This window comes from Typopeltis vanoorti, chromosome 1 (genome assembly GCF_054136105.1).
Source record: "Typopeltis vanoorti isolate ZY-2024b chromosome 1, IOZ_Tvanoo_1.0, whole genome shotgun sequence".
Taxonomy (NCBI): domain Eukaryota; kingdom Metazoa; phylum Arthropoda; class Arachnida; order Uropygi; family Thelyphonidae; genus Typopeltis; species Typopeltis vanoorti.
In genome coordinates this window covers 142,574,664-142,601,601 of record NC_143549.1, presented here as the reverse complement: position 1 = coordinate 142,601,601, position 26,938 = coordinate 142,574,664, and the positions used below count along the sequence as shown (strand labels likewise).

At 35.8% G+C, this 26,938-nt stretch overlaps 1 protein-coding gene across 2 annotated transcripts in view; it reads left to right on the top strand.

Annotated features, from left to right (window-relative positions):
• Nucleotides 1–26,938, top strand: part of LOC150110494 (uncharacterized) — a 317,332-nt gene that overhangs the window by 56,384 nt on the left and 234,010 nt on the right. The window contains exons 2-4 of one of the 2 annotated variants that reach the window (XM_090399521.1): nt 1,750–1,887; nt 2,117–2,229; nt 26,423–26,545. In XM_090399521.1, the coding sequence (XP_090255647.1) occupies nt 1,750–1,887; nt 2,117–2,229; nt 26,423–26,545 (374 nt within the window). Of the gene's footprint in view, nt 1–1,749; nt 1,888–2,116; nt 2,230–13,101; nt 13,544–26,422; nt 26,546–26,938 lie in introns of those variants that run through there. The other variant, XM_090399529.1, reaches the window with a different exon arrangement.

Sequence of the window (26,938 nt, the reverse complement as noted above, 5' to 3'; positions counted from 1 at the left end):
CCAGCACATGTAAAGACACTAAAGGATCTGCAAAAAAAAAGGAAAGAAAAAAATAATTAAAAATTAAAAAAAGATAAATATATATACGTCACAACCTCCTGCAATCTAAAATGTTTTTTTTTAATCCATTTTGCGTATATATCGTAATTTCTGAGCACTAAAAGAGATATGCACTTCCCTAAAAACACGATGTCAAGCACAGTTTGCTACAGGAGCTCTAAGACTTAATTATCTATCCTGAAGATATAGGTAAGTCTACGTTCACGTGTGTGCCCAGACATAATCTCCAAATAAGCTGTAATCTGATACTCCATTATCTTGGTAGTCATCACGCTTCTAATGTCCCTCCCCCCACCCTAATTATGACATCACTGGTGAGTAATGATTCGAAGTCTCGAGTATTGTATCCGCTTCCTTGTATATGTTACTATGGTAACGACCCTACGAGTAACTGTAGGAATATTATAACGCTGAGATAGAATGTGAAACTTCTCTTTTTATGGATTTTTTATAGTCCAGTTATCATGGTCCATATCCTATAGAAGGGTGAATTTATGTCTATTGACAAAGTTTATATAAAATTAGATACTTTTTCTGTAAAATAGAATTTTTTCTTTCATCCATTTTTGTATCTTTAGTTGGATGCTTTTAAACTATGAACAGCTGTAAAAAAAGATAAAGTTTCTTAAGACAAATGTGCATGTGGCGTAGTTTTCCGAGTCCCAATTAAAGCCCACTTGGAATCGCACGTCCTTGTGCTAATTCTGTCACAAAAGTTTACTCCATTCTTAAGCGGTGTCACTTTTTAATTTTATTCCGATTAAATTTATGAAAACTGAGAAGCATTTTAACCTCCCCAGTGGACCATTAAAGAAAGGGAATCCTAATGAGGGACGGTTATGTGCGGGGAAAGTTAGGGACAGGCGATAGCAAATTAGTAAAATTAGTGTCACGTCTCGGTAATGAAAATAAATATTCGAAGAAGATCGAAACTTTTTAACAAAGATATTAAGACGCTAATCTTATTTATTATTTATTGCATTTGTGTAAATTTTTAAAATTCTTTTTTATAACTGTATTTTACGCAGTATAAATAATTTATTTGCATGACGTATTTTTTTGTTTAGTTATGTCAAGTAAAAATTAAAACTGAATATACAATAGGAGGGGTACGAAAGTAATGTCACATTTTTTTTTCTCAGAAAATATAATTTATTTATTAATGGCTTTTACGTGGTTTTATCCTTCAAGAGCATTCTGTCATTTTTCGACAGTCTCCAGCATTCTCTAAACACTTTTGCCATCGCCAGGTGTTACGCTGTATGCCATCTTACTCATTGATGGTCAAAGCATTTAGTGAATGAGATCTGTCCTAAATATTCCTTCTACATTATAATTAAATTAGTCCAACCAATACCATAATGGTCAATAAGTCAAAAAACAAAACTTAGTGTTGTTTTTTAATTGTGACGTCACCAAACTACTATTTTAGCGCGGATCCTAAATGGCCAGAATGCTCTATATTTAAGATAGTGGAAAATCGCTGCTCTATCTTAAATTGAAACATTTAAATTCATGATCTTATATCCCCATCCCCTTCGTTTTCTAGGAATTTTCTTAGAGGGCGTAAGTTCAGTTTCGAAATGAATAATATCATTAAGCTCCTCTAAAGACTACAAAACACTTAGATTTACAAATATTTATTGAATCATTATCTTATACAGTTTTATTATTTTTTTATTTCTGCAGGCCACACGTATGTGCTTATCAAGAGGTGGACCTTGTAAAGGTAAAGAAACCCTGCACACGAGCGTATACTCAGATGGTGAGGGTATGGAAACCTAATTGTGCCTCCCACAATAACTGGTGTGTGGGTTACGAACCAAGGTAAGAACTTCAACTTTGTAAAACACGTGATGTTTCAGTAAGCACGGAGGGGTACAAAAATAAAATATAAATAAATAAGCGTATTCTATATAAAGAGAAAAGTAAGGGATGAAAAAGGAGGAAAATAAAGACTACACAAACCTAAAAAATTTGTGACATCAAATTAAAACAAATCATAAAATAAAAGACGTCATATATATAATTAATCATAATATTCTCTTTTTTCTAGAACCGTGTACTACACAAGCTACACGCAGTCTTACGAAACTAGGTATCGCACTGCCTACAAGTGTTGCAACGGATGGTGTCGTCAGGGTGATGATGAAGAAGGATGTCAGCACAGTAAGTCTTTCAGTTTCCACTTGCCGAAACACAATGTAAAGTGTTTTAGTTTATCCTAGTCTTTTCTTGTAACCGCTATATGACACGCCAGGAAACATGGCGTCATATCATTACAATAGCTGGTTCCATCACATGGCAACAATAGTTTCTTCGTGCGCATGGTAATTAGTACTTTTCAGTTGTTGTCCGAAAAGATATCGGTTAGTAAAAGTTCTTTGTTTTATTGAGCAGTTTGTTATTTGATGAGGTTTTCTCATTTCGTGTAAATAATCCTTTTTAAAGCCGAATGCTCCCTTCAGTTGTGACGTTTAATTGTTGCATTTTAGCACTTTGAGCACTTGTAATTCAAGCATCAAAAATAATTTGACGATTTACTTTAAATGCACGAAGAGGAATCTCAGAGCAGTCTTATAATCTCCCAAAACGTAAGTGAAGGTGACTTAGATGGTCTCACACTGAAACTTTTTTTAATTCAGTTATTGCAGAACGCATTATAAACATGGCTTCCAATTTTTTTTATTTATTCGTGTGGGGCTCCCCCGTTCCTCGATGGCCCCTTAGGACTGGTTGAGCCCTCCTAATGAGGGATTAAATACTATATCCTCTGACTGTAGCCTGTGTGTTCACGGAGCCGGTTTGCGGGATGGAAAACCCCAGATAAACTGGGGGGGGGGGGGGGACCCTGCTAACTTGGCTATGGCTGAAGAAAGATCCTTAAGCTCCTCACGTCGTCGACGGGGATCGAACCTAGGACTCTCCTACCCAAGGCATATGGTTGCGAAGCGCAAAGCCACGAGGCTAACCGCGCGGACGGCTTCCACCTAAAGAATCTTTTATTTCTCATTTCACAACTAAATTCACAAGTAAATTTTTATCCTGAATAAAACAATGGCATGCTATCGCACTGTGCTACATAAAGACTCGAATCTCGGTATAAGAGATTTTGTAATGTTATCATACAACAGCAGCCAATCAACCGATAGATCTGAAGTGAAGTAATTTGCGACTCTTAGAATTAATTTTTATTTAAACTTATCATGCCATCTTTGTTTCTCTTTTATCTCTCAGATATCATCTTTCACACCTCTCTCTCTCTCTCTCTCTTCTCAGTTCAGCCGATGCCGTTGAAGAGGGAAGAAAAAAAATCACTAATTCTAGATGAGGGAGAAATAATCTCAAACCAAGTCCCAGTACTGTTCTGGAGCCGCTGTCATCTCACCCAATATATCTAATTAATCTTCTTCTGCGTGTCCTATTCCCTCCCTTATTGTTGATGGCGCCAATGAAGTCTTTCCCCAGGAGACACTCAAGTCACTCGTCCATAGAAAAATAGAAGTTACTGACAGGAGTTTAACTAAGTTGTAACGTACGATTTTTTTTTCTTTTTTTATTAGTCGGTCTGGTCTAGAGTCAGCTTTTGCCGACAACGATGCTGTAATGAGAGAATGTGGAGGGGTATTCGTAGAGAAAATTATTATTGAATGGACTAGGATAAACCAAGTTAAACAGTCCCTTTAAATCTAAAATGTTCATATTTAATATAAAAAAAGAATTGTTGAGCTTAGTGATAAATTTATGGAACATATTACGTTGTTTAATACTTTATAAGAATTCATATTCTAGGGTTCTGTGCATTATGGGATATTCGGGCAACTTGATTTAAAGTCAGCCTGTCTGGATGTACAAGTAGTCCTGAAGCTATTTCACGTGGAAGCCTTTACTGACTTATACTTTGAAAAAAAAAAAAATTAAAACAAAATAAAAGAAAAGAATGAAAACAAGAATATAAGTTCGGTAAAGACAATTTACTTTTCTTCTTAGGTAAAAAAAAAAAAATCTGCGATGTGAAAGTATAGGAAAAGAACCATCAATCAAGCATTGTATATTATATTATTTATGTTACTAATTTTTGAAATCTGTGTTCGATTATGCAACAAATATTCCAGTTGAGTTTCAACATCGACCTTCTGCTTTCTCTGTTCACGTACTCAAATATTTTGGATCTGGAATGCTCGTCTCCTAACTGGAAAAACACCATAAAAATCCGACCCTGGCAAAGAAAAACAAACACGTTACGATACGTTAATCCGTTCGAAATATGTTTTAGCCATGGTCGTCATTAGCCACACGCATGCGAGTAATTTGCATTATGAAAGACCTCTTCGTATCGTTGCCAAAACGTTCAAGGCACTTGAAAGTTATCCAAACAAACAATGTTACGTTCGCTCGGTTTCCGAACAAGAAGTATTTTCGCATTTTGTTACGGATAACTGGCCGATAGAAAAATATCTTATTGCTACAATGATTCTCGTGTGTGGTCTGGTCATTTCAGTGATCTTTCTTTAATCTTTATGACCTGAGTATTAGCTGGCAAGTTTAATTTTCCTTTAAAATAAAATCGACACGTCTTTAATTTGTTAAAGTTGGAAGCTTAAAGCGACTTGAAAAAAGTTCCATGTTTGGATTCTAAACAAGAGTTTCCTAATTTACAAGTTTCCCTAAACAAATTCAAGGGATTTACTATAGTTCTCGAGAAAAACAAAAGAGTAAAATCAGATAATGCCTAGGATCCTTTAGTTTCAGTAAGTGCAGATTTATATTTGTTGCAGGCAAAAAAAAAAAAATTCTCTAGAGGGCTGAGATACTAAATTTTACTTCATACATTAATTGTCAAACGTCGGTTGCCATCAAGAAGAAAAACAGATTCTTGAATGAAATTATAATATAGTAAAGCCAAATTGATGACGTAACTGGTAATACAAAGTAAAAAATAATTATTGGGAAATAAGTGGTGTATGTTACATTAGAACAAACATAGTCACTAACTAAATATGCTTCCAGTTTGGAAGATTTATTGAATATCCAGTTTAGTTGGATAAAAGTTTTTTTTTTTCCCTAAGCAGGAACACAAATTTAATAAAACCGATTGACAAGAATATCAGTACAGAATATCGAAATTTACAGCCATTATATTTTCATGTTTCCTTGTACTGTAAAAATGTATTATCCTGTAGATACTACACCACTAATTAGTAACAAAACATTTTGAAATTGGTCTAATTAACACTTAACGTCATTTTACTACTTAAAGCTATTCGCCGAAGTTCAGAAAAATAATTCTAGAATATTGTTTTCAAATCTTATTCTCATAATTTCTGAATGCTCTTCGTATCGGTCAGTGTTGAGTCGAATCAAACAATTCGCCTTTCGTAATGACAAAAAGGTAGTTTCACTGCCCATCTTAATGGAACCATTTCTCTGGTCAATTCAAGAGATGTTTGCAGTGACGTATGTCGTTTGTCAAAGCACCCGTGAGATTAGATACTTAATTAGGGGAGGAAGAAGGACCAATATTTCAGAGGATTAATCACGAATTGTACATGTGCTGGGTCAAGAGGAGTGGTTTAGTGTCATCATAACAGTTGATGACGTCATGCATACGGCTTAACTTTAATAACATCAGAAAGAAGCTATTTGAATGGTTTAATGTTTTTTCTGCACATTTTTTTAATCATGGCACACCTCCGGTGCTCTCCAAAAGGTAACCACATGAAAGACTTCCTCGCTATTTCAGTGTTTCTTTAAAAAGTTTCGGGAGTTGCACGTGCGAACCTCTTAACGTCGCTTTGCAAAGTAACGGACTCTACAGCAGTGTGAATTGCGCTATTCGAGAAAGGGTGCTGCGTTTCCTGCTTATATAACAGGGCAAAGAAAAAAAAAATCTGAAGTTCCCACGATCTGAGAGTTGAAATGAAGGACTGTCGTCAAGGGAGGTGTCACTTGAACGGTTCGCTTTTCAAGCACGAAAAACTGCTCGCTAACATTTTTATTAGGGTTGTTTTCCGTTACTGTGCACTTAGATTAGTTAAGTTTCACTTCATCTGTCTGATAAGCATACCTCAGGGAGGGAAAGAAACGCAGTTTATTACGAGTATCCCTTCACTACCATATTTTCACAAGTTCACGTCCCTCCATCTGTATTTACGATGTGTTGGTGTCATGTCTTATTTCACCTTCTACTCAGAAATATTGCAGTTAAAGGAACTGCGAAACTGTGGCGCCATCTTAGCTTATAGGCACAAATTTAAAAAAAAAAAAAAGTATTTATTTCATAATATAGTAAAAACAAGTAGTCATGATTCATTACCGTAGGTGATAAGTACGAGAAACATCACGTATTATTTGAATAAATCTTAACAGCATTTATTTGTCTTTATTTACGTTAGCATTACGGGTGTAAACGTTTTTCAGTGTGGTTTAAAAAAAAAAAAAAAACATCACTGGGATTGCTCTTTCTTTGTGTTGCAACTTTCCCAGCGTAACTGTACACGCCTAGTTTGATCTCACTTATAGCAACGTGCAAGTTATCACATGAGGATGACTGTAATGAATCCTTGGTAGATTATGATGTTAAATTAATGACGTATTAACGATCTTCTAACCCACCCACTACTGTCGTCTTAACGTTGTCATTATTGATGCAGCGATATGAGTCACTGGATTTCATCCGACAGTGGACAACACAAAACTTTAGTTCAAACAACATTAACGTATTTTTATAACAACGGGGATTGACGTTACCGGAATTAATAACAGAAAGGAAATATCTCACTTGAAGTATAGGCAGGCCGACGACAGAAGACCATACAAGACACATTTGGAAAGAATAAGGAAATGATTGACTCGACTTGATTAATTGCATATAATGTGAGCTGAATAATTATACACATTATGGACTAGAATATAATTTCTTAATGTGAATTGGAATATTTGAGTTTTAGTAGACATTTATTTGTCGCAGAAATGGCACCTAAGGGGATCCCAAAAATGAAGTGAATCTTAAAAAAAAAAAAAAGGTGGCCCAATTTTATAGCTAATAATAACAATAATGCTCTTTCAGATGACTTAAGTTATTACATCTTGAATTCAGTAAATAATAGCAAAGCAAATATTAAATATATTATTAATAAAGTGATGCTTGATTTATTTTCTTCGTTTCCGGTGAAATCTTGCTCAGTTATTGGTAAGGAGATAGATTGCTCTGCTTTCTGTATAGGACTAAGATAAAAATGTATCACTTCATATGGTATATGCCCCAATCAACTCTTATTTTGGTGATACAAAAACTATATAAACGATTATGGGGGCTCTGATGATAAGAAGAAACCACCCACAAAAATTAGAATAATAAAATAAAACGCATGTATTAAATATATTTTAAATTTCCTTGAAAGAATTTCCGTTAGCCTCCCTAACTCAGTTGGCAATGACGACACCCTTTAGTTGTAAAAGACCTGTATTTGAATCACATCTAGGACTAAAGGGGAACTAACTAGTCTCATATGGAGATGTCAGGATTTTTCTCCCGAAAACTCATGATTTTTATTTCGAAAAGTAGACAAAGCTATCGAACGCACACAACGCAATAGACTATGCAGACAGAATTAATGGATCTGAATTAATGATCGAATTAATGAGTATTAAGTTTACATGAAACCAAGTTTTAGACAGACCTAATCGATGTCGTGACCAAGTTATTTTATTGTGATAGACCATTAGGTCATTAAGCCTAACATGCTACGAGGAAGGTGGCATAAAATGAAACAATTTCTTAGCGAAAACAAATAGTCTAATGGATTTTTTTTGTGTGTGAGGGGTGGGTGGGAAACTATTAATATTTGAATAACTACCCTTTCTCACTTCCCTACGACCATATCTAATACGGTGTCAGGTTTAAATAAGTTCTAGAAGCTGAATTGCAACAGCATTCAAAGCGAAGCCAAAATTCAACGATATTCCAAGTAAATGTCAAAAAAAAAAAAAAAAAATCGAGTCCTTTTAGATGCGCTTTGAAAAAATCGTAAGCACAAGCTAGTTTCCTTTTGGTCCTGGAATAACTTCCTCCGTATTAGAAAATTTATTCTTCTTTCTGAAGGGAAGAATTTCCTTCAGTTTGGTATTTAGGATCCTTACCCAAATAGGTTATTTCAATGTGTCTTGGGTCAATCGCCCATTTGCGTGGGCAAAAACGTTGCATATTTTCGAAATTGTATCTTGTAGTGATTATTCTCTGACTGGACATCATTTTATAAAAAAAATCCGGATTTAGAATCACCACCAAAATATTCTTGACTGAATTTTGATTTCATTCCGACCATTTTAGGGTCAAAATTTTCAAAACGATTAGAACTTAGATTCATAATTTCAAATTTCAAATGGCTGAGCGAAATTTCGTGACTTTAATTTAATTTTTTTTTCACAAAAGTACTCTCATTATGCGAGTAATTTAAATTGTCATCATTGAGTAACTTAAATTGTCCTCTGACGTCACGACAGTATTCGCAAAAAAAAAAAAAAAGAATGCAATGTCGGCAATCAAAAAAAAAAAAAATTCAACTTAAGACTATTTTAAATCAGTTTCATTATTATTATCAGTCACTAAGTGGACGATGTTATTGGCAGAGCCTTAGGCATAACAATAGTGATTTCCTCCCTCTTATGCAAAACAAACATATATATTTTTTTAATTATTATTAACGAGCTCCATTTAAAACTATTTCAATAATCAGTATTTTTCCCTATGTTATTCCATAACTGAATGCTCCCATAAAAGGCCTGTTCCGAAATAACTTGCACGGGATATCAACGGAATGAAGACCACCAACATAATGGGAGCATTTTGCGAAACGCACTTGTGTTTAGGATGAGAACTACGTTATGATCTCCATTAATTAGCGTAGTTCAACAATCAGCGACGTGTTTGAAATCCCAGCATGACGTGCACCATTGGTTTAATGAGAGTTCTATGTATAGCAGTTTATGTTTTAGGAATCAATCTGCTAAGTTTTTTTTTGGGGGGGGGGGGGGTGCGATTAAAATATTTCATTTCTCATGAAGTACGTCACAGAGATTGGGACAGTTGTTGAATAAACATTATTACGTAGTGTTTTCTCCTTGTGGCCCATAACGGTGTTTGGAAAAGGAACAGGTTGGGAGAGAGAGAATTGAGTAGTTGAGTTATCATCGCTGGTAGGTACGACAAAAACATGAGTCAAATGACCCTATGAGTTGTCCCATTGTTTAATTATCCACACAAATAGGAAGAAGGCTATTTATGCGAAACAGCTGTGGAATTCAGCTCTACAAGAATACCATGCAGTATCCTAGACTATTATTGCAAAGATGCTGTCGTGTCACGCGTTTTTGAAAATCTTGTTATTCCTCATGACTTGTACACATGTTTCCAGTACTAATTCGTTAAGCAGGAATGATATATCGGCGTCTGCATGACACGTGCTCTCCCAGATGGCGCTCTACTGTGATGTTTTTCTTGGCATTGTTTACTCAACAAGCACCTCGCCCTTTCGCTCGCGCGGAGCGTGACACGCGAAAGCAAGTGTTCAGAATTTATGGTGTGCTTGTGCAACGAAGCAAATACATGGAACGGACCAAAGAATTAAGCTTTCGAGGACGGAGGATTATGGGAAGATAAACGATTCTACGGTGGCTGCTTCGAAAGTCTTGTATATATAAACATGCAGGTTTACCAGACTTTTGTTGCCCTCATTCGTCTCGCTGCTTGTTGTGATTGCTCCCAAGGGGCTAAATATAAGACGAATTGATGGTTAATGCAGTCATCACCGGATGGTGTGTTGGAGGCGATGTGGCGACTCTCTGATCCTTTACATGTTTTGCTTATAATCCGTTCTCGTAGATCGTCGGTTCGCCTTAGTTTTCGGTGGTAAATATCTCTTCCAGCGCTGTCGCCAAACCAGACATAGAAGAAATAACTGACTGTACCCTCCATTACAGAAAAGGCCTGCTGCGCATAACTGTTTGCGCAGATCACGTTTCTACTTGAACAATAAATTTTCGTGCCTGTGTCTAAGCTTCCTTCACTGCTAATGTTCCCAGGTATGATCAATGTGACTGTGAACTGGCTGACACATACCCACAAACGGCTTCCCGAACCCTCGTCTGTAATATGTATAATTAAATATAATGAAGAATATAAATGCATTCGAATTCCATCTACAATGAAATAGTAATTTCAAAGGTTTTTCTGTAGAAAGTGGTTTAGCCGCAGTGGTGTAGCGATAAAACTGGAATGATATATTGTAACTGGTCTGTCCTCCATCGCCAGCTATAGACATATGATGGAGAAAGACAGATGATCTCTTCATATTTCGATAGAGTACTTAAAGCTATGTTCGATATGTTCGATAAATTCACAACATTGTTCTTGTAAAGACATTTCTTCTTTATATACAATTTCTTTGTACTTCTATCAAGTATACGAAATGATAATGCATTACTTGTATGTAATGAAAGTGTTTTAATTCTAAACCAATCTTATTTCAAAATGGGTTCGTTTACCAATATTCTTAAAGATCAGGAAGGGACGCTGCTTTAGAATTATTTTCATGGAGTCTGGAAAATCGAAGAAGAAAATTGAACTTAAAGGAACAAAATATTTATGGATGTACACAGCAATGAATTCTACACATTTTGTCTTCTTCCTTTTTTTTTTTTTTTTGTCTCTTATTCTCATCTTTGCTCCTTTCATGGAAGGCAAACGTTAAACATACAGTAAGTTTACAACTACGGTGTTGATGGAACAGTTTCGAAATATTCTTTTTATCTCCTACTGGTACAAGTAATATCATATGAATAATCATTTCCAAGAAAGTTTCTTTTATTATTCCCAGCTGACGATGTTTGGTTCTTGAACGCGCTACAAAAAAAAAGAAAAAAAAAAGACTTCTCCCTGTACCATAATGTAAGAGCGTTCAGGCCCTGACCTCAACAGGTTGCCCTCAACAGGTACATCGTAATTAATTGGACACTCATGCAGTGTTAATAGTTTAATGCTTCCTTAATCAGCGAGACATCTGTCCAATGTTTTTTTATTTGCCTATCAGATGACATGTTTGCATCTTACAGTTACATATTCCATCGTGTTGGCGTATGTTAAAGTCACCTTTCCCCTTACTGGCATAAGTCATGTTTGTTGTTGGAAGGAACAAAAAAAAAAGCAAATAATGATGAAACCAAGTCGCCCATCTGATGTCAGTTACGAAGCATGCTAAATAGTGCTGATCGCAAAGATTTCTGTGACCTTGCTCTGGTTGTACGTCAGAGCTCGATACACGCACTTCGTGTAACGTGAAACACTGTGACGTCAGTCACACTAGACCTTGTCAATTCGTTTGGCTCTTCTCGGTAAGAACGGATTCTACGCCTTATTAAGGTCGTAAATCGGCGTTTCTCTTTTATACATTTGCACGATCATATTGAGTAAATTGTTTATTAGATAGTTGTAGGGAATTTTACATTCTTAGAAACGGAAAAATTCCACACACTTCAATTTATTCATGATATTGTAAACAGATTACTACACTGTGATTAGCGATGTGTTGTTTGGCAGGCTTTCATACTAAGTGAAGAGCACTGCTATGTGTACATGTGATAAATTATTTCCAAGGTCTCTAACCGACAAATAATTTGTTTGTAATACGCTTACAGAAGTGAACTGTTTTTAATTAATACCGTTTTGTAAACGTTGCTCTCTTCAAATGATTTATGACCGCACTATATTTTCGATGAAGCATCTCCAACATCTTTAATACATTAATAAAATATTATTTGTTCATTATAAAAACAGTAAAATACCTTCATATATCATTTTTTTAAATAGCAACAATCTTCACTCAACTAAAGGATTAACACCACGGAAAAAGAAAACCATAGCATTAATATGAAAACAGAATCCGTGAGATTAACTGTCTTGTTCACAGTCTTTAACTAAAGGATGGCGTGTCAATGACACCAAACTCTGATTCCGTGTCTGCTTCCGTAAAGTTACCGCCTTGCATGTTATTCTGAGAGCAGTTATGTAATCAGTCTCCGGAAGAATAGTCTTGCACGATATTTTTAGAGTATCTTAGCTACTGTCAGAGTTGACTTATTGTTCGTGAGAGAAAGCACGGTGTAATCCTCATTGGGAAGGGTAGGAAACACGAGAGAATTCTGAAGAAGTTTATGAGACAAAATAAAAACATTTAAAAGCTGACGTTACTTGTTAGTATGATCTGAGCTAATACGAGAGAAAGAGAGAGAGATTTTACACTGATAGGAACGCTTCTCGAAGTTTCAGAATATTTCCGTAAATTACCCTTTGCTCTAGGCGTCACAGCATACCCCCGTTTATACAGGATGAAGTGGGTGCGAACAGTCAGCTGTCTCAGGTCGAAATTACCTTTGGAACCAACACAGTCTAGTAAGCTTCCCCTTCTCTAACTGTGCCAAAGCATTTGGTGTGTCATCAGTATGCTGGATTGCCTTAGCCAACCACATTTATAGTAATCGCTAAACTTCAAGCATAAATCCCTCTGCTTTAGAAGACGAACGAATGACTCGGCATTTTCCAGATTCCTCTGTTTTACCTTTAATAATATTTGTGTGTGTATATATATGCGATGACGATGCAAAAACAACAACAAATCCGATATATTCAAAAAAAATAAAATGTGCACGTTAAAAGATGTAGTGAACTGCTCAGCGCCGGACCTCCAGTATTTGAACGTCTTTCAAGTACATCAGCCAAGAATCCTCTGTTGACAGTAACTGAAGTGGGAGAACTATTTTAGAGTTTACAAACTGTCTGTTTCGTTCCCAAGTTTGTCTTGTCTCTTGTTTCTTACTGGAGCTAGGTCCTCCCATAATGCATTGGGCTGTTATCCGAAATTACGTCAAAACACGTATAAGGTGAGTGGGAGGGAGGGTGTCGATTAGGGGTATCAAGAAAAAATTCTTGGATCGCGCAGATACCACTTCAAGCACCCACGCATGTTACACTGCGGGATCAAATCGGTTCTGTTTGGATGGCGAGGTGAAAGTATGCACATCCCATTCCTGTCGAACAGGCTCGTGCCTCGCGCACAACGCTATCGCCGAGAGCGAACGTCAGGGCAAACAAACACCAGGCACTAAAGGATTATTCGCATGGAAGCAGCCGAAAAGCGGCTACCAGTTGCGACCTTTCGCTTGTTGTCCTAGATGCGCGCGCGCGCGCGCTCCGTGTAAACGTTTCTACCGAATTACAAGAGAAAGAAATCGGCAATCTCGATCCGTCCCATTCGAAGTATGGAGAAGTTCGTAGCGATTATTCTGTTGACGGTCGCATTTCTTTTGCTAATTGTCCCATGCCGTGGAAAGGCATTTTACGGTGGCCGCTGTTTCGGAAGGACTCGGACTGGATACGGCTTTTCTTGTTCCTGTCCTCCAGGATTTCAAGGTCCACGTTGTCAGTTCGGTAAGATTATCCTTACATTAATCCTTGTCTGATGATATCTTTTAAGTTATGCTTCTCTTCAACTATCTCTTGCACGACAGAATTAGGCGCAAGATTTTCGTTGGTTTTATTTGTTATTAAAATAATTAAAATTAAATTAATAATTAAAAAACTTTTAATAATTGAAATTATTAAGAGTCTTCTGGGAATTTCTAATTTAAGTGAATTAAAATAATGTCGGAAGGGTTACGGAGTTTGCTTGACCTGCGTCAACTGGCACTATTTAAATAATGGTCCAGAAAGTGTGTGTGTATATGTGTGTGTGTGTGTGTGTGTGTGTGTGTGCACTTTTTTTTTATAGTGGGGAACAGTTTGAGAACTGCTTCGATACTCCTGAATAGCAGGATAAAGTGAAACAGAACTAACATTAGCGCAAACATTGCATTGACTTAGTCACCTAAAAATATACTTTTATCATTCTCCTTCATTAAAATACTGTTTATTTAATGATGTAAAATAGCACGTTATTATGACGAAAATATTAATAGAAACCATAATATGTCATATCACTCTAAAAAAAAAAAAAACTGAAAATCGGCAAGTTGTGACTTACCTTTAAAAAGAGTTGACCAAACCCGGTTTAAATGTCCTACTCTATAACACGTAGCGATTACGACATACGAATTTGCGTAATTGGTGAAGTTTTGTCATTCCCACCTTAGATGGACTCATGTCTTCTCGTGGAAGCCCAGCAATAGTATCTTGTGAACCTGTAATTCTTTTGCTGATTTTTCGTTATCATGAAAGTTACAATGAGGATGTCCACAAACTTCTTTGATATAAAGAGTAAATAGAGGGAACGTATATGGACCTCAGCCAATCATAACGAAATCCATAAACGCTTAATGATTACCATGTTGAACCATTATAATTTTTTATGCTTCCATTAACCACAGCTTACAAAAATGACGACTGGGGAAACATATATCTGATTTGTTTGTAGTAGAACGATTTTAGTAATAAAATACGAACTGAGCAATCATTTTTTGTAAGGTACTCTTCCTTGATGATAGTTGTACTCGTGCGGGCCTTTAGCATGGTCTACTGAACTTGTCGATACGTGTATATAAGATGCCGAAAGCGAATGTTACAAGCAGTATCCAATATGGGCTGATTCGAGAAGCATTTCGCTGTTCGATATGATCCTTTGCAGGCCACTGTTGCATTGCATCGGTTCTGGCCTATGCCATTGTCAGAGTACTCTAAACAAGCACATGAACAACCAGCAACAATTCAGTTTCCGAGATACCTGCAGTGGAAACGCCTATTCATAGTCATTTAGATTGCGATATTCCCCATGTTTCATTAATTGTACGTCCCTCAGTATTGTCTTAAACTGCTCTACACAGTCTGAAAGGGACACGCAACATTATCTCTGACTGAACGGTGGACTCAATAGGACACGATGAAAATAAACCAGTACTTAATTCGTAATAGAGAGTTGCTCCATAATGTTGTTTTTTTTTATTTCGCATTAAATTAATTCAAAATCAAACAAGATAAGTGCATTGTGGTTTTCCTTTGAAATCGTTCCCAACCGTAAGTAACTTTGTAGGCTTTGCCCACAAAGTATTCCTGGTGAGATTTTTTTACAGGGTAGCTCACCATTGCTTTCCCCCAACTCCCTCCAATTTTATCCGGGCTCGGAACCGGCCTATGGCTGATACGTATTCATGACTGTAATCCATGTGTGTTTACGGGGCCAGTTTGCCTGTTATGGGGGACAATAAACCCGAGTTTCCGGGTGGAAAAAAAAAAAAAACCTACCTCCGTATGGACCGGCTAACTCACCTTTAGTCGATAGAAACCAGATAAAGATTCTTCACAGTACTAACGGGAATCGAACCCAGGTCTTTCCGACCAATGGGCTCGTCTAAACTGACTGAGCTTTGGAGGCTGTGATAAATGCATGAAATAACTTAATTTTTAAGACGTAAGACGTACGTAAAAAAAAAAAAAACACTGCCACATGTTATATTACAACTTTCATGCAATTTTATTAAACCACAAATGCGTTCTTCGATATAATTTTCCCATTGAATTATTCTTTTTAAAAGTAATACGATTATTTTCTTCAGTAAGAGTGGTTGGTTGTCTTTGAATCTAAAATCATCAGTAGATATTTTTGTTACATCTTAGGGATGAGAGTCTTCACAGGATTCAATGTGTGCAATAATTATTTGACCGGAACATGTGGGATGGAAGTCCAATTATATTAGCCAGCGGTGTGAAGACATTTTCCATATAGGATCTAATGAAAGAAAAAAAAAGTCTTCGCAGCTGGTATAATTAATATAGAGTAATATATGGTATCTCCACCGTGCAGACACGTGTAAAAGAAATAGTCTTACGTAGTAGGAATTATGAAAATTTTTTTTGAAAAAAAAATTTAATGATTATTAAGCATAAAAACTGATTAAGTAAACTATCTCGATAAGCGTCTTATACTTAACGCTTGACAAGAAAAATCGCCCTCAAAAAAAGAAAGAAAAAAAAACAGTCGGACATGACTGATCTCATGGACTCTAACATGTTTCTCAATTAAAGAGGTTGCCCATGGATAAATGCTGTGTAGGAAGGCATTATTTATTAATTAAATAGTAGACAGTTAGTTACGAACGTGACAGTGATAAAATGCTACGTCAGCAAGAAAGTTAATTTAGAGCTTCTTGTATCACCAACAGGGAATATAACTCCCTATCGCAAAGATGTTGTGATGTATTTGAATCTGATTTTTGCCTCTTTATTTTGTTTTGTCTTTTTTAAATTTATTTCTATACTTTCCGTTTTAAATGTTAATTGATGCTTTAGCATTGAGGTTATTTGCTTGGGGAAAAAATGTGCACTCGTATCCATTGTAGGATGTGAAAAACTTCTTAAACGGTGTTTTCCACATGAATACGCGTTATTCGGTCTAGGAGATGGAAGCACTTACAGGATCAATAATCTGAGTTTCCGGGAGACTCGGGAACCCATCAAAGAAAGACTTAGAAAAAAAAGTCCTCGATTCGGAGACTAGAATCGAACTTAGAAAGGTTTCTTCGGACAGCTTGATGCTAAGAATGCAAACTCCATTTCTGTAGGACTATGCCTGACATAAATCCGTTAAGTCTGAGTTGTAAATGTCGTTGTTTAATTTCTTGGAATATCCCCTAACAACAGCAAATCCTTTCTTGGCCTCATCGATTACATAAAATATCCCTTTGTCGTTTCTTTGGCCAATGACTCTCTTCTTTACGGCCGTTATTCACTATGTTTTATTATCCTGATGTATGGTATAGTCGTAGCATTTTACGACGGAAGCAGGGTACAATCCTTTATTGCCAATGAGACTTGCAAATACTTGTGGCCAGAGAGAAAACCGTTTCCTTTTCTTTCCTTGGAATTTCTCTATTTTTGGAATACTTTCATGCTTTGTAATGTTTAATCATCGATTTCCAACAGTATAAAATATCTTTCCACTTTCCTTGATGCAATTTTTATCCCTCATTCCCTCAATCAAGTAATTGGACAACTTTAGACTTGAATTGGATAATGATTTGGATGAATCTGCACAGCATAAAGCACTACGCACCTTATATGTTATTATTGCAATGTCACCAGCCTCAAGTTAGTAATCACTAGCAATACAAAGCCTCTTTGGAAAGGACAGACATGGTCGTTAGGTCGCTATCGAAGTTTTTGTTTGTTTGATATCATATAAAAAAAAAAGGTAAATGCCAATTTGTTTCTTTGTCGGATCCACTCCGTTTATGAATATTCCCGTAATTCAATCCAACTCAAAAAAAAAAAAAAAAAAAAAGTGCGATGTATTGTAAATTCTTGTTTTACCTGCTATTATCAACAGAAAAAAAAATTAAAATACCACTATCATTGTTATTACTTCTTATGGCTTTCTAAATTATCATCATAATAAGCGATTCTAATTCAGTACAGTATTACTGGATTCTACAATTCTACCAGTAGCGGCTCGTGGCTTGAAATCGTGGGGGTGCTGCAACTTTCGAAATATACATACACACTGTAAGTACAGTGCATACGTGTTTGGATAAAATATCAAAATTATGGTAAAAAATTTAAAAAAAAATTAAACATGAAGTTATCGATAAAATTATATAGTTTGGTATAATTCAAAATTACTTAAAAATAAAATCCGTTCTTCTTATTTTGTTTCGAGCGAAAAGGTCAATAACTTTTTCCTTGATGTTTGTGTGACTGTTGAAGGATTTTTTCTCCGTTGAAATCATCGCAAATGCATTTGTTATGTCTTTAATTGTAATGTCCAAATATATAAAGAGACGGAGTAAACATGATAAGCACTACAAACACTTTACCACTGACAAACTGCATATAAAGAACAGTGGAACTGCGCAACGGACAGTGCCACACGCTAATAGCTTGCATCCCATTATGACGTGCATATGCTTGCGCGCGTAGCAAATACTAGCAATATGACACTGTGGTAAACACAGCGCTGCTAGCGTTCTTCGTCCTCATAAGTGCTACAAGATGGATTTTTATTATTTTTTATAGAAAATAAGAGAATTGTATAGGATTGTTGATGATAAAATGAAATATTACAAGCAAATATAAATAAATTAATAAATATATTTATATATCGAGAAAAATTGGGGGTGCTGCAGTTTTGCAGTGTCTATGCACGAGCCTCCCCTGAATTCTACTATATTTTACTGAGCTCATACAGTGAGAACTGATATCAACTGTTATCCATACTCTCTAACCAAGAGAAGAAGTGCATCCTAGAAATCTCCACGAAGCCATACGAAATGAAATAAATATTTATGTATTAGAAACAGTTTAAAAACATTGAATATGCAATAGTCATCAGCCTCATCGCAAAGTAGGTTCGTAATTACTTGTGATCTTAAAAAAACGTGAGTGAGCCCCTTCTAGTATAAAAAAAAAAGTGAAAGTAATGCGAAACTTAAATGGTGTACTGTGATCCTTCTACCAAACTTGAAACGAATTTTCGGACTGGCAAAAAAAAAAAAACTGGTCTGTTTTCTGCACACGCGTTTGAGCGATGTTTAATCGACCCCATCGATTCCTCCTAGCAGCAGAAGTGAGAATTAACAGCACACATTTTAGTGTTGTTTCACAGCCAAAGGTTTCAGAGAATGGCAGAGCTTAACTAGAACAAATGGCAACGCGATGTTGTAAAACGAATCACCCGCAACAGTTCAAAGGTTATCGGAAGGTCGACAGGAATTAAACTACATCTAGAATGGTCGTCCGGAATGTTTGTTGTGTTTCTATGCTTAAAGAAACATTTACGGGTCAGTTGAAGGGCGGTCATTAGGAATTGGATACGCATTTAATAACATGCGATAGCTGACAGAGGGTAGGATTGATTGAACCGGGTCGTTTCTCATCGAATCCTTCCCTCAAAGTGAGAGAAGGAATAATAGCTAGTGTGGAATTGTACTGCTATGAGCATTAACAGGCACACGTACGAAGGCAAGCAATTCCTGAATAGATCCTTCTGATTATCAGAATAGCCGAAGGTCGGCATCTTTCAACACTATTTCCGCTCTGGAATATTATCAAAGGCAATGTAAATATAGGATAAATTATGAGCTTCTCAGTTGCTATTAAGAGGCAATTAAACGAAAACATTTAATAAGCAGGAGCCAACATGTAATCTTAGTGTTGTAACCTAGCATTGAAAGTTTTCACAATTACAAAACGACTGAAAATATTCGATTTAGAAACGGGCGACTTAAAATGTATTTTGCCAAAATTCAATTGAAATATATTTCGAGTGAATTTTGTCAATATATTTCGATATTTTGACTGATATTCGCATATTTCGATGATCCCCAAGTAGCCTTGATGTCATGGCATCAAGAGTACCGTTTGTCTAGGCAAAATATTCTCTTTTGATAGGGACCAATACTGTATCGTGTGTGTGTGCGCGCGTGCAAGCGACGCTTGCATCAATGCAATTGAAATTATAAAAATGTCTGTTCAATTTATAGCATCTTGTGATTCTCTCTCTCTCTCTTTCAATACATTACTCCTCCACTAAATGAATGTAACATTATTGATGCGAATAATGTCATGTAACCATTTACACTTTTTTTACGACAGGCCCACCCATGATGCCGGAAACCCATAGTATATTAATACTAAAAGTAACATGGGTTTCATGGGTTTCTTTACGAGTTAGGTAAGCTAGCCTATGTTATTCTGAATCCGTATATTATTATTCTTCGCATAAAACAAATCACTGAAGTTTACAAGCAAGTGAATATGGGGTGCTCGCATTACATCGTCAAAATAATCGTGATGAATGAACTTCTTCAATACTTTGATTTATTTGAGGAGAAAATGAATCAAAACGTAATCTGATTTCGACGTTTTTGAATATAAAATTCTAAAATATAATAATGTTTGCAATTTGTAAGAAGTTTTTACTCTTTTGAATGTCTATATCTACCCTATATATATATATATATATATATAAAATGATAAGCTTTTTATGTCACGTTTGTATATCACGTTTTTTGAAACTCAGGGGCTACCCTGAGTGTCGAATCTTCAAAATTGGAGTCATCAGAATTCAAGAGAACCGGCCTACCATTCCGGAACACTGGAGGGGGGGGGGGAGTAGCTCCCTAGTATAAAAATAATCATGCAATTTTTGATTTTTGAAGATTAAAGGAATGGATATTACAGCATTCCTCCTTCTGAATATGGCAGTATAACGAAGTGGCAAGGGAAATTAAGCCTATTTGGTTACTCACTTTTACGGATTTGACAACAAGACAAACAATTTATTATATTTATTCCCTTTAAATGTTGAGGATCAACAGTAAGAAACTGATTCATTAAGCTGATTTGGAGACTATACGAGTCTGGCTTAAAGAGAGTGTTGTTCCGCATTATCAATACTTCAACTGCAAACGCCAATGTTTATTGCAAGTTCCTTGTCGTAATCATAATATTAAAGAATCATCCAACAAAGAGGTGGATTTGTGGCATCACATTTAAGAGCCGAAATCAGTAACGAAAACAATTTATTTATTTTATTAAATCTACAAGTTTCCAGTATTATTTTCGAGGAATGTCCCTTGCTTGTACCATTGTGAACTTGTTAAATCAGTTCACAGTGGTTTAATGTTATCCGAGAAACAACTACTTCCAGCAGCCATGTATTCACCGCTCCTTAACTTCATCATCATTTCTTAAAAACGTGCATTTAGAGAACCAAGAAAGAGGATAATCGCGTGGTTCGTGAGTGAGAAGAATTTTAGATACTTAAATGATTTAGGTTCTTGAACCGTTTCAATTGTATCGGCTGAATATATTGTCATAATGTCAATTAACGGTAGTCATCTAGAACTTCGTATGCGGAGCAGGTTCGAACTTTTTCTGCAGAATTAAAAAAAAAAAAGTAAAATAACGGGTTACACTTGTATATTTTATAAGAATAAAGAAAATTAGAACGAGGTGTTTCGTTTCATGTCTGTAACAGCTTCAGGAAGTTTTAAACTAGAGATTTAAAATGGAGAAAGCTCTTAAGACTTACAGAGATTTTTTTTAAATAATCCATATACGACAAAAATCCTTCATACGTATAAACTTTCAGATGGTGCTAGCAATTAAAGGTTGGATATACTGCATTGGTTAATCGAAAATCTTTGAGGCGTCTACATTGGTTAAGGAAGTTCAGATACTTACATTGTTTATTATTCTAACTACATACTTTTCGTTACGATCCAGGAAGGATGGTATTCGTTTCCAAAAATATTCTGGTGCGCATAAGAACTGCAGCACCAGTAGCAAAGCTTACATTGATCACATTGGAAGAATTTTTGAAATCTGCGAATGTGAAGATTTCACTGACTTCGCCCACAAACGCGGAGATAAATCTGACCTTATCTCCTGTATCTCCTGTATCTTCACCGAAGATCATAAAACGGACCTGCACCAGTTTTGATGATTACCTCAGCGATAATCTCTAATCACAGATTTCCAAAGAATCGGTTATATGCCGCATTTCACTGTAAACAGGAACTATGGCTTTGTCTTGCATGACATCTGGAAGTCTCTCATCCGCTCACAAGGTCCGATCAGGTGGTCCGATCATGGACTTATTCCATGGAACCATATTCGATCTTTCCTTCACTAGTAGTCGCCTAAAAGCTATGATAAACAGTAAACAGCAAGCATACCAGACGTTTCACATGTTTAACTGTAATTCATCTTTGCATTTTTTTACATAGCTGCTTTTATGTGAATCTTCAGAGCGTTTTTCATCTATATTTCTGTAGTTAAAATATATCTGAAGATGTTGCCAGTTGTGAGGCAACGGAATAGATTGTAATTTTCTTTATTATATTAATTAAAATACATCTTTATCTTATTTTTTTCAATTCCTTGTGTTTTCTCCTTTGTTTGTAAATAATAATGCATTTTGTGCATCACTCTGCGAATGCTCTTCTATAAAACGAGTATTTTTCATAGCAGTCTGACTACAAAAATCCGATGACAGCACATCGTTTACAATTGGAGCAATCCAAACGGAGTTAAATATGTTTATCCACTGACAGTACGAGACTCACTGAACAGCAACAACTTGGGAAAACATATTTAGATCTCTTCTTCTATATATTCAAGATGATAGTATGCTGTATTATTCATTTATGCAATTTGCTTTTTTATTTCTTTTCTTTACTTTTTTATCTCTTCTCTGCAAATAAAAATGGCCGTAATAATTTTCATCATTCAGAAACGGAAGGATATTCTTAAAGAACTTAAACCAACTTCTGTAAATCAGTGAAAGAAATGCAATAGGCTATCTTAAAGGAACAAAGAAAATCTGGAAAATTCGAGACAAGCGTTACGGGCAGAAAAAAGATAAGAACAACACGCCTATTACACCACGTAACTTAACTGTAAAGAAAAAAAAATGGTGTAAACGAATTGTTAGCATATAACACGTATCGTTACCGTTTGTAATGCTGTCATTAGCCCAGATATACGTCTGGAACCAACTTCCTTCCTATTAAGATCATTGAATACTTAAACCACGAAAAAAAAATAAATAAATAAAATAAAGTGCCCATTTTGTATGTCATTTATTTATCCCTCTTTACCATGTCAAAATATTAAATAAGCAGGAGAGTGGACGGGGAAAGACTAAAGATAATCAACTCATCTCGACCAATTCAACCCTTCCGCAATGCTGCTTTCAAGTCTGAACACTAACAACGACCTTTGTCGTTGTAGGTCTCGTTGACGGTGCTTCAAAGGAGGTCATGGTTGACAAAGATGAATTTCTTATTAGACCACGGGTATGTGACAAACCTTTACATGCACGGAGCTAGAATTTCTTCTTAAACTACGAATATTTAAAGGAGCTGCCCTCTCAAGGACATTTTTAGCAGTAATTTTTATTAACGACGTGTTGGGGCGTAAGCCAAAACAACCTCCATCTTCCCCTAGTTGCGGGTTCGTAACGTGGGAGGACTGGTTGCCGTCACCATCGCTTATGCAGGTACTCCGACAAGGTCTAGACCCATCCCATCATCTCATTTAGTGTAACATTCCAATCTTGTTTTTTTGCATAAAAAAATCCAAAAAGAAATATAAAAGAGGAATTTCTAAAAATAAAATTTGTTTAAAAGTGATAAGATTCGGCTGGATGACACTTAGAACGAACAAACAAAGATGCATTGACATCGAGTGGGCCATGATCTTGGAATGACAGATCCAAGGACACGGAAGAGTCGAGGAAAAACACTGAAGAATGCAACTGAAAATAGCCCAGTTGTTTATACAAGCGGATAAACTTTAAAATGATTTTAAACGCCTCAGTTATCAGTTTATAATGTCAGTGTTATAAGAATGTGCTCTTTCAAGCACTTAGGAAAGTAGTTTCTGTTTTTTTCTTTTCTGCTAATGCTAAATATAACATAAATAATAGCTTGGTAACTTGCTTTCAAGTCGCCTAAACTACATACATGAACTCACAAAACATTACACTCTTGTTGCAGTATGAATGATAAACTAAGATAAGAATTAAACTGAATTTCTGTCAGCAATACGATTGTATGTAGAAGACAATTTCTTTGCTATTTTTCTAAACAAAGGTGATATAATAAATAACCTAAAAGGGTAAATAACTGATTTACCCTTTCAGGTTATTCGTTGAAAGCGTATACCAAAATTATCTTCTAATTGCATGCAATGAAAACTGCTTCATTTGAAATTAATGGTAACGATCTAGTAGCCAACGAATGCGAATTCAAAGATACATTTAATCTCTGAGAATCAAATTCGCTGGATGTAAAGCAGTACAAAGAAGCCTATGAACTTTCCCTGTTACTGTATCCGTTTATTTGTTACTGACATTTTTTGCTCTTTTGTATAATGTGAAGTTGTGAACCATACAGTACATGGTAATAACAAAATATTTAACATACTGACGTTTATGCAATGCTGGTTATCTGGTTTGTTACATGCTATCACAAGCGCAGCGGATGAACCCAAAGGGGGTCCCTTTCTCATAATCGATCTAAACACGTACAACCTACCGTAATAGGAAGGATCAGAGAAGATCGGTATCACTGCACTTAGACGTATTTTACACTCATCCCATTAAGATATTCTCCTACACAAGAGTTACAGACAATGCATATATTTAAAATATCGCTGATAAAAATTAACTAAAAATAGATTAAAATTAGAATATATTTTACAATTTTCGTTTAACCATTTTTTGCAATTATTTTTCATAGAAATTCAGATTTTCGTTATAAAATAATTTGCAAATCGTGTTGTTTGTACGTATATAAAAAAACGCTAATAACTTAGGCGAGATTGTGGAAACGGTATCAAAAATTCTCTGGTGCATCATCCTGTATTATTGAGTTCTTTCATCATCTTTCCTTGTTACAAGGTCCTCTCTTTCTTTTATTTCCACTGGCAACACATGACAGTGTCTTTTCCATCATTACAAAGTGTGAAATTATATACAATTTCTTCTTCTTTCTAACCATCCTTAATAGCTTGTCTAATTTACACGTCAGCAGAGATAAACTTAAAGGCCTTCTGTACTCCACGGATTCACAAGGAGAAATACCTTCCCAGTTAGTCAAAGAGAGGAATAGGTGGATGACGTCATTCATCTTCATCATCAGCTACAATTAGCAGAGAAAAGGGTCACCACTGTGTCTAAAGGGCAGCATAGTTTTGACATCTGAGTGCTTCTCGAACAACCTATCCTTGCTCATGGTTTCGGGTGGGTTGAAGAAGATAGCATTCTCTTGTTGTCCTAAAGAACAGCTGTCTCACTAGCACGTTCTCCACGCCGATGACAGGACAGATGTGTGTCGCATTAGTGTCGCTTTCGGAGTGGCGACCTATGATCTTGCAAAGAGTCACGCAGTTTCCGGATGTGCATGCCCTTGTCTGTAACCTGAACGCATTGTACTGTTGCTGTTATGTGCCGTGTCGCGGAAAGAACTTTTTCTATAAAGGAAGGAGTGCAATCGAGTATTCAGCATCATTTTCGTTTAATTGTCTATCATAAAGCGCTAGGTCAGAGGTCAGAGTGAGGCGGCAATTTGTAAGAAGTCTTTCGGATCCTTTGATGTAAAGTATAGGAACTCCTACATCATGTCATGTTATGTCCTCTTGATTTTTTTTTTATTTCGCATCTTAAGAAGCATCTATTCTCCCCCCCCCCTTTTTTTTTTTACTGGTTTTCGTTCCAAAGGACTTAACTTTTCATTTGTGTTCGTTTATCACGAAAAACGAATTAGTTGTCTACATTTCTCATAGAGGGCGCTACCAACGTTTCATTTATCACTGTAACGTGAAAGGTTCCATACTGTCGAGTGCAGAAAAATCTATAAAATATCTTTGTTTATTTATGATAGTTGCGAACTATAAAGGTTAGATATTAGAAATCTATTCTAATGAATGAACACAAAAGTCTTCATTAAACAGAGAAATTGCCTGCCATCGGGTGATAAAAATCATCTATTACATAAAGTATCTAAATATTTATCTTTTCTAATATTTATTAGAATATTAGAATTTTATTGCCGAAGTGAGACCACCCACCACCTTCCTTATTGGAAGCATGAAATGGCTCGAAATAAGTTCCTTCCTAAATGTCTTTAAAGTAGTGATTCCTCTGAAAACAATTCAATATGCTCACTTTCACATAGACATTAAGTTTTAATCTCTGTGTTTGAAATGCTTTTTCATTTTCTGCAAATACATCTATGGACACTGTTCATCGGAACTGACATCGATACTTTCCTCGCAGTCGTTGAAGTCTGTTAAATTACTTACAGTAGCTATTCAACATTCATTCACGCAATTCCAGACTCAGAGAACAATTTTTGATTCCTCTTGGTCGTTCCCGATTCTTCTTTCTTTGGGAACAGAATGTGCTCTTGTGTATTTCCTAAAGATAAAATCTACAGGTCTTTAAATTCAATGATAACACGTTTCTTTCCTCTGAAATCTTACTAGGAAACTTGTAGAAGCTCATTACTATTAGAACCGCTTTATCATTTTTACCATCTCGGCACTAGTTTTCGAAAACCTCTGAAGAAAGTTTCAAGAAAGAAAGAAAAAATTACCACTCGCTTCGAGTGACATACTTTTAAATTGACTGAACGTATTCATTTGCAACAGAATATGAACCAACTTCTTTAAAATCAAGAAAGCGAATGGTTATTATATCAATAACATAGTAACTGCTACTGTGACCCTTTGATATTTAAACATGGTAGCTAATTCAGTTTAAAATATTCTGTTCATCAACATATGTTTTATTGTCATCATTCCTGCATGCAGATATCAACGAATGTGCCGATGGAAACGGAGGATGTCGACAACACTGCTGCAACACTCTCGGTAGCTATTACTGCAGATGCAATCCAGGCTATCGTTTAGCACCTGATGGCAAAACCTGCGCCGGTAAGTAAAGTTTGGATTATTTTGTATTCAAAATCCATTAATCTTTATCCAGAACTGTAAATGTATCACCACTTCGTTTTCCAATCGTTTTTTTTTTTTTTTTTTGTACAATATTTTCGAAAAAAATATTTATCCTATGTATTATTTCTTATTAAACAACTAATTGCTCACATATTTTAGGAAATCCTGTTTCTTCTTTTACGCAACAGATATTTTAGGATCTGTAATTTTAATTGTATTAAAATTATTTTTGCACTAATTACGGACGTGAATCGATAAAATATTATTTAAAACTCTGGGCATATAGATTTTATCAAATTACAAACGTGTGGGCGGGCTTTGCAATAGTAATACCATTTTGAATTAAAAAAATCTATTATACGAGGGTGGTCT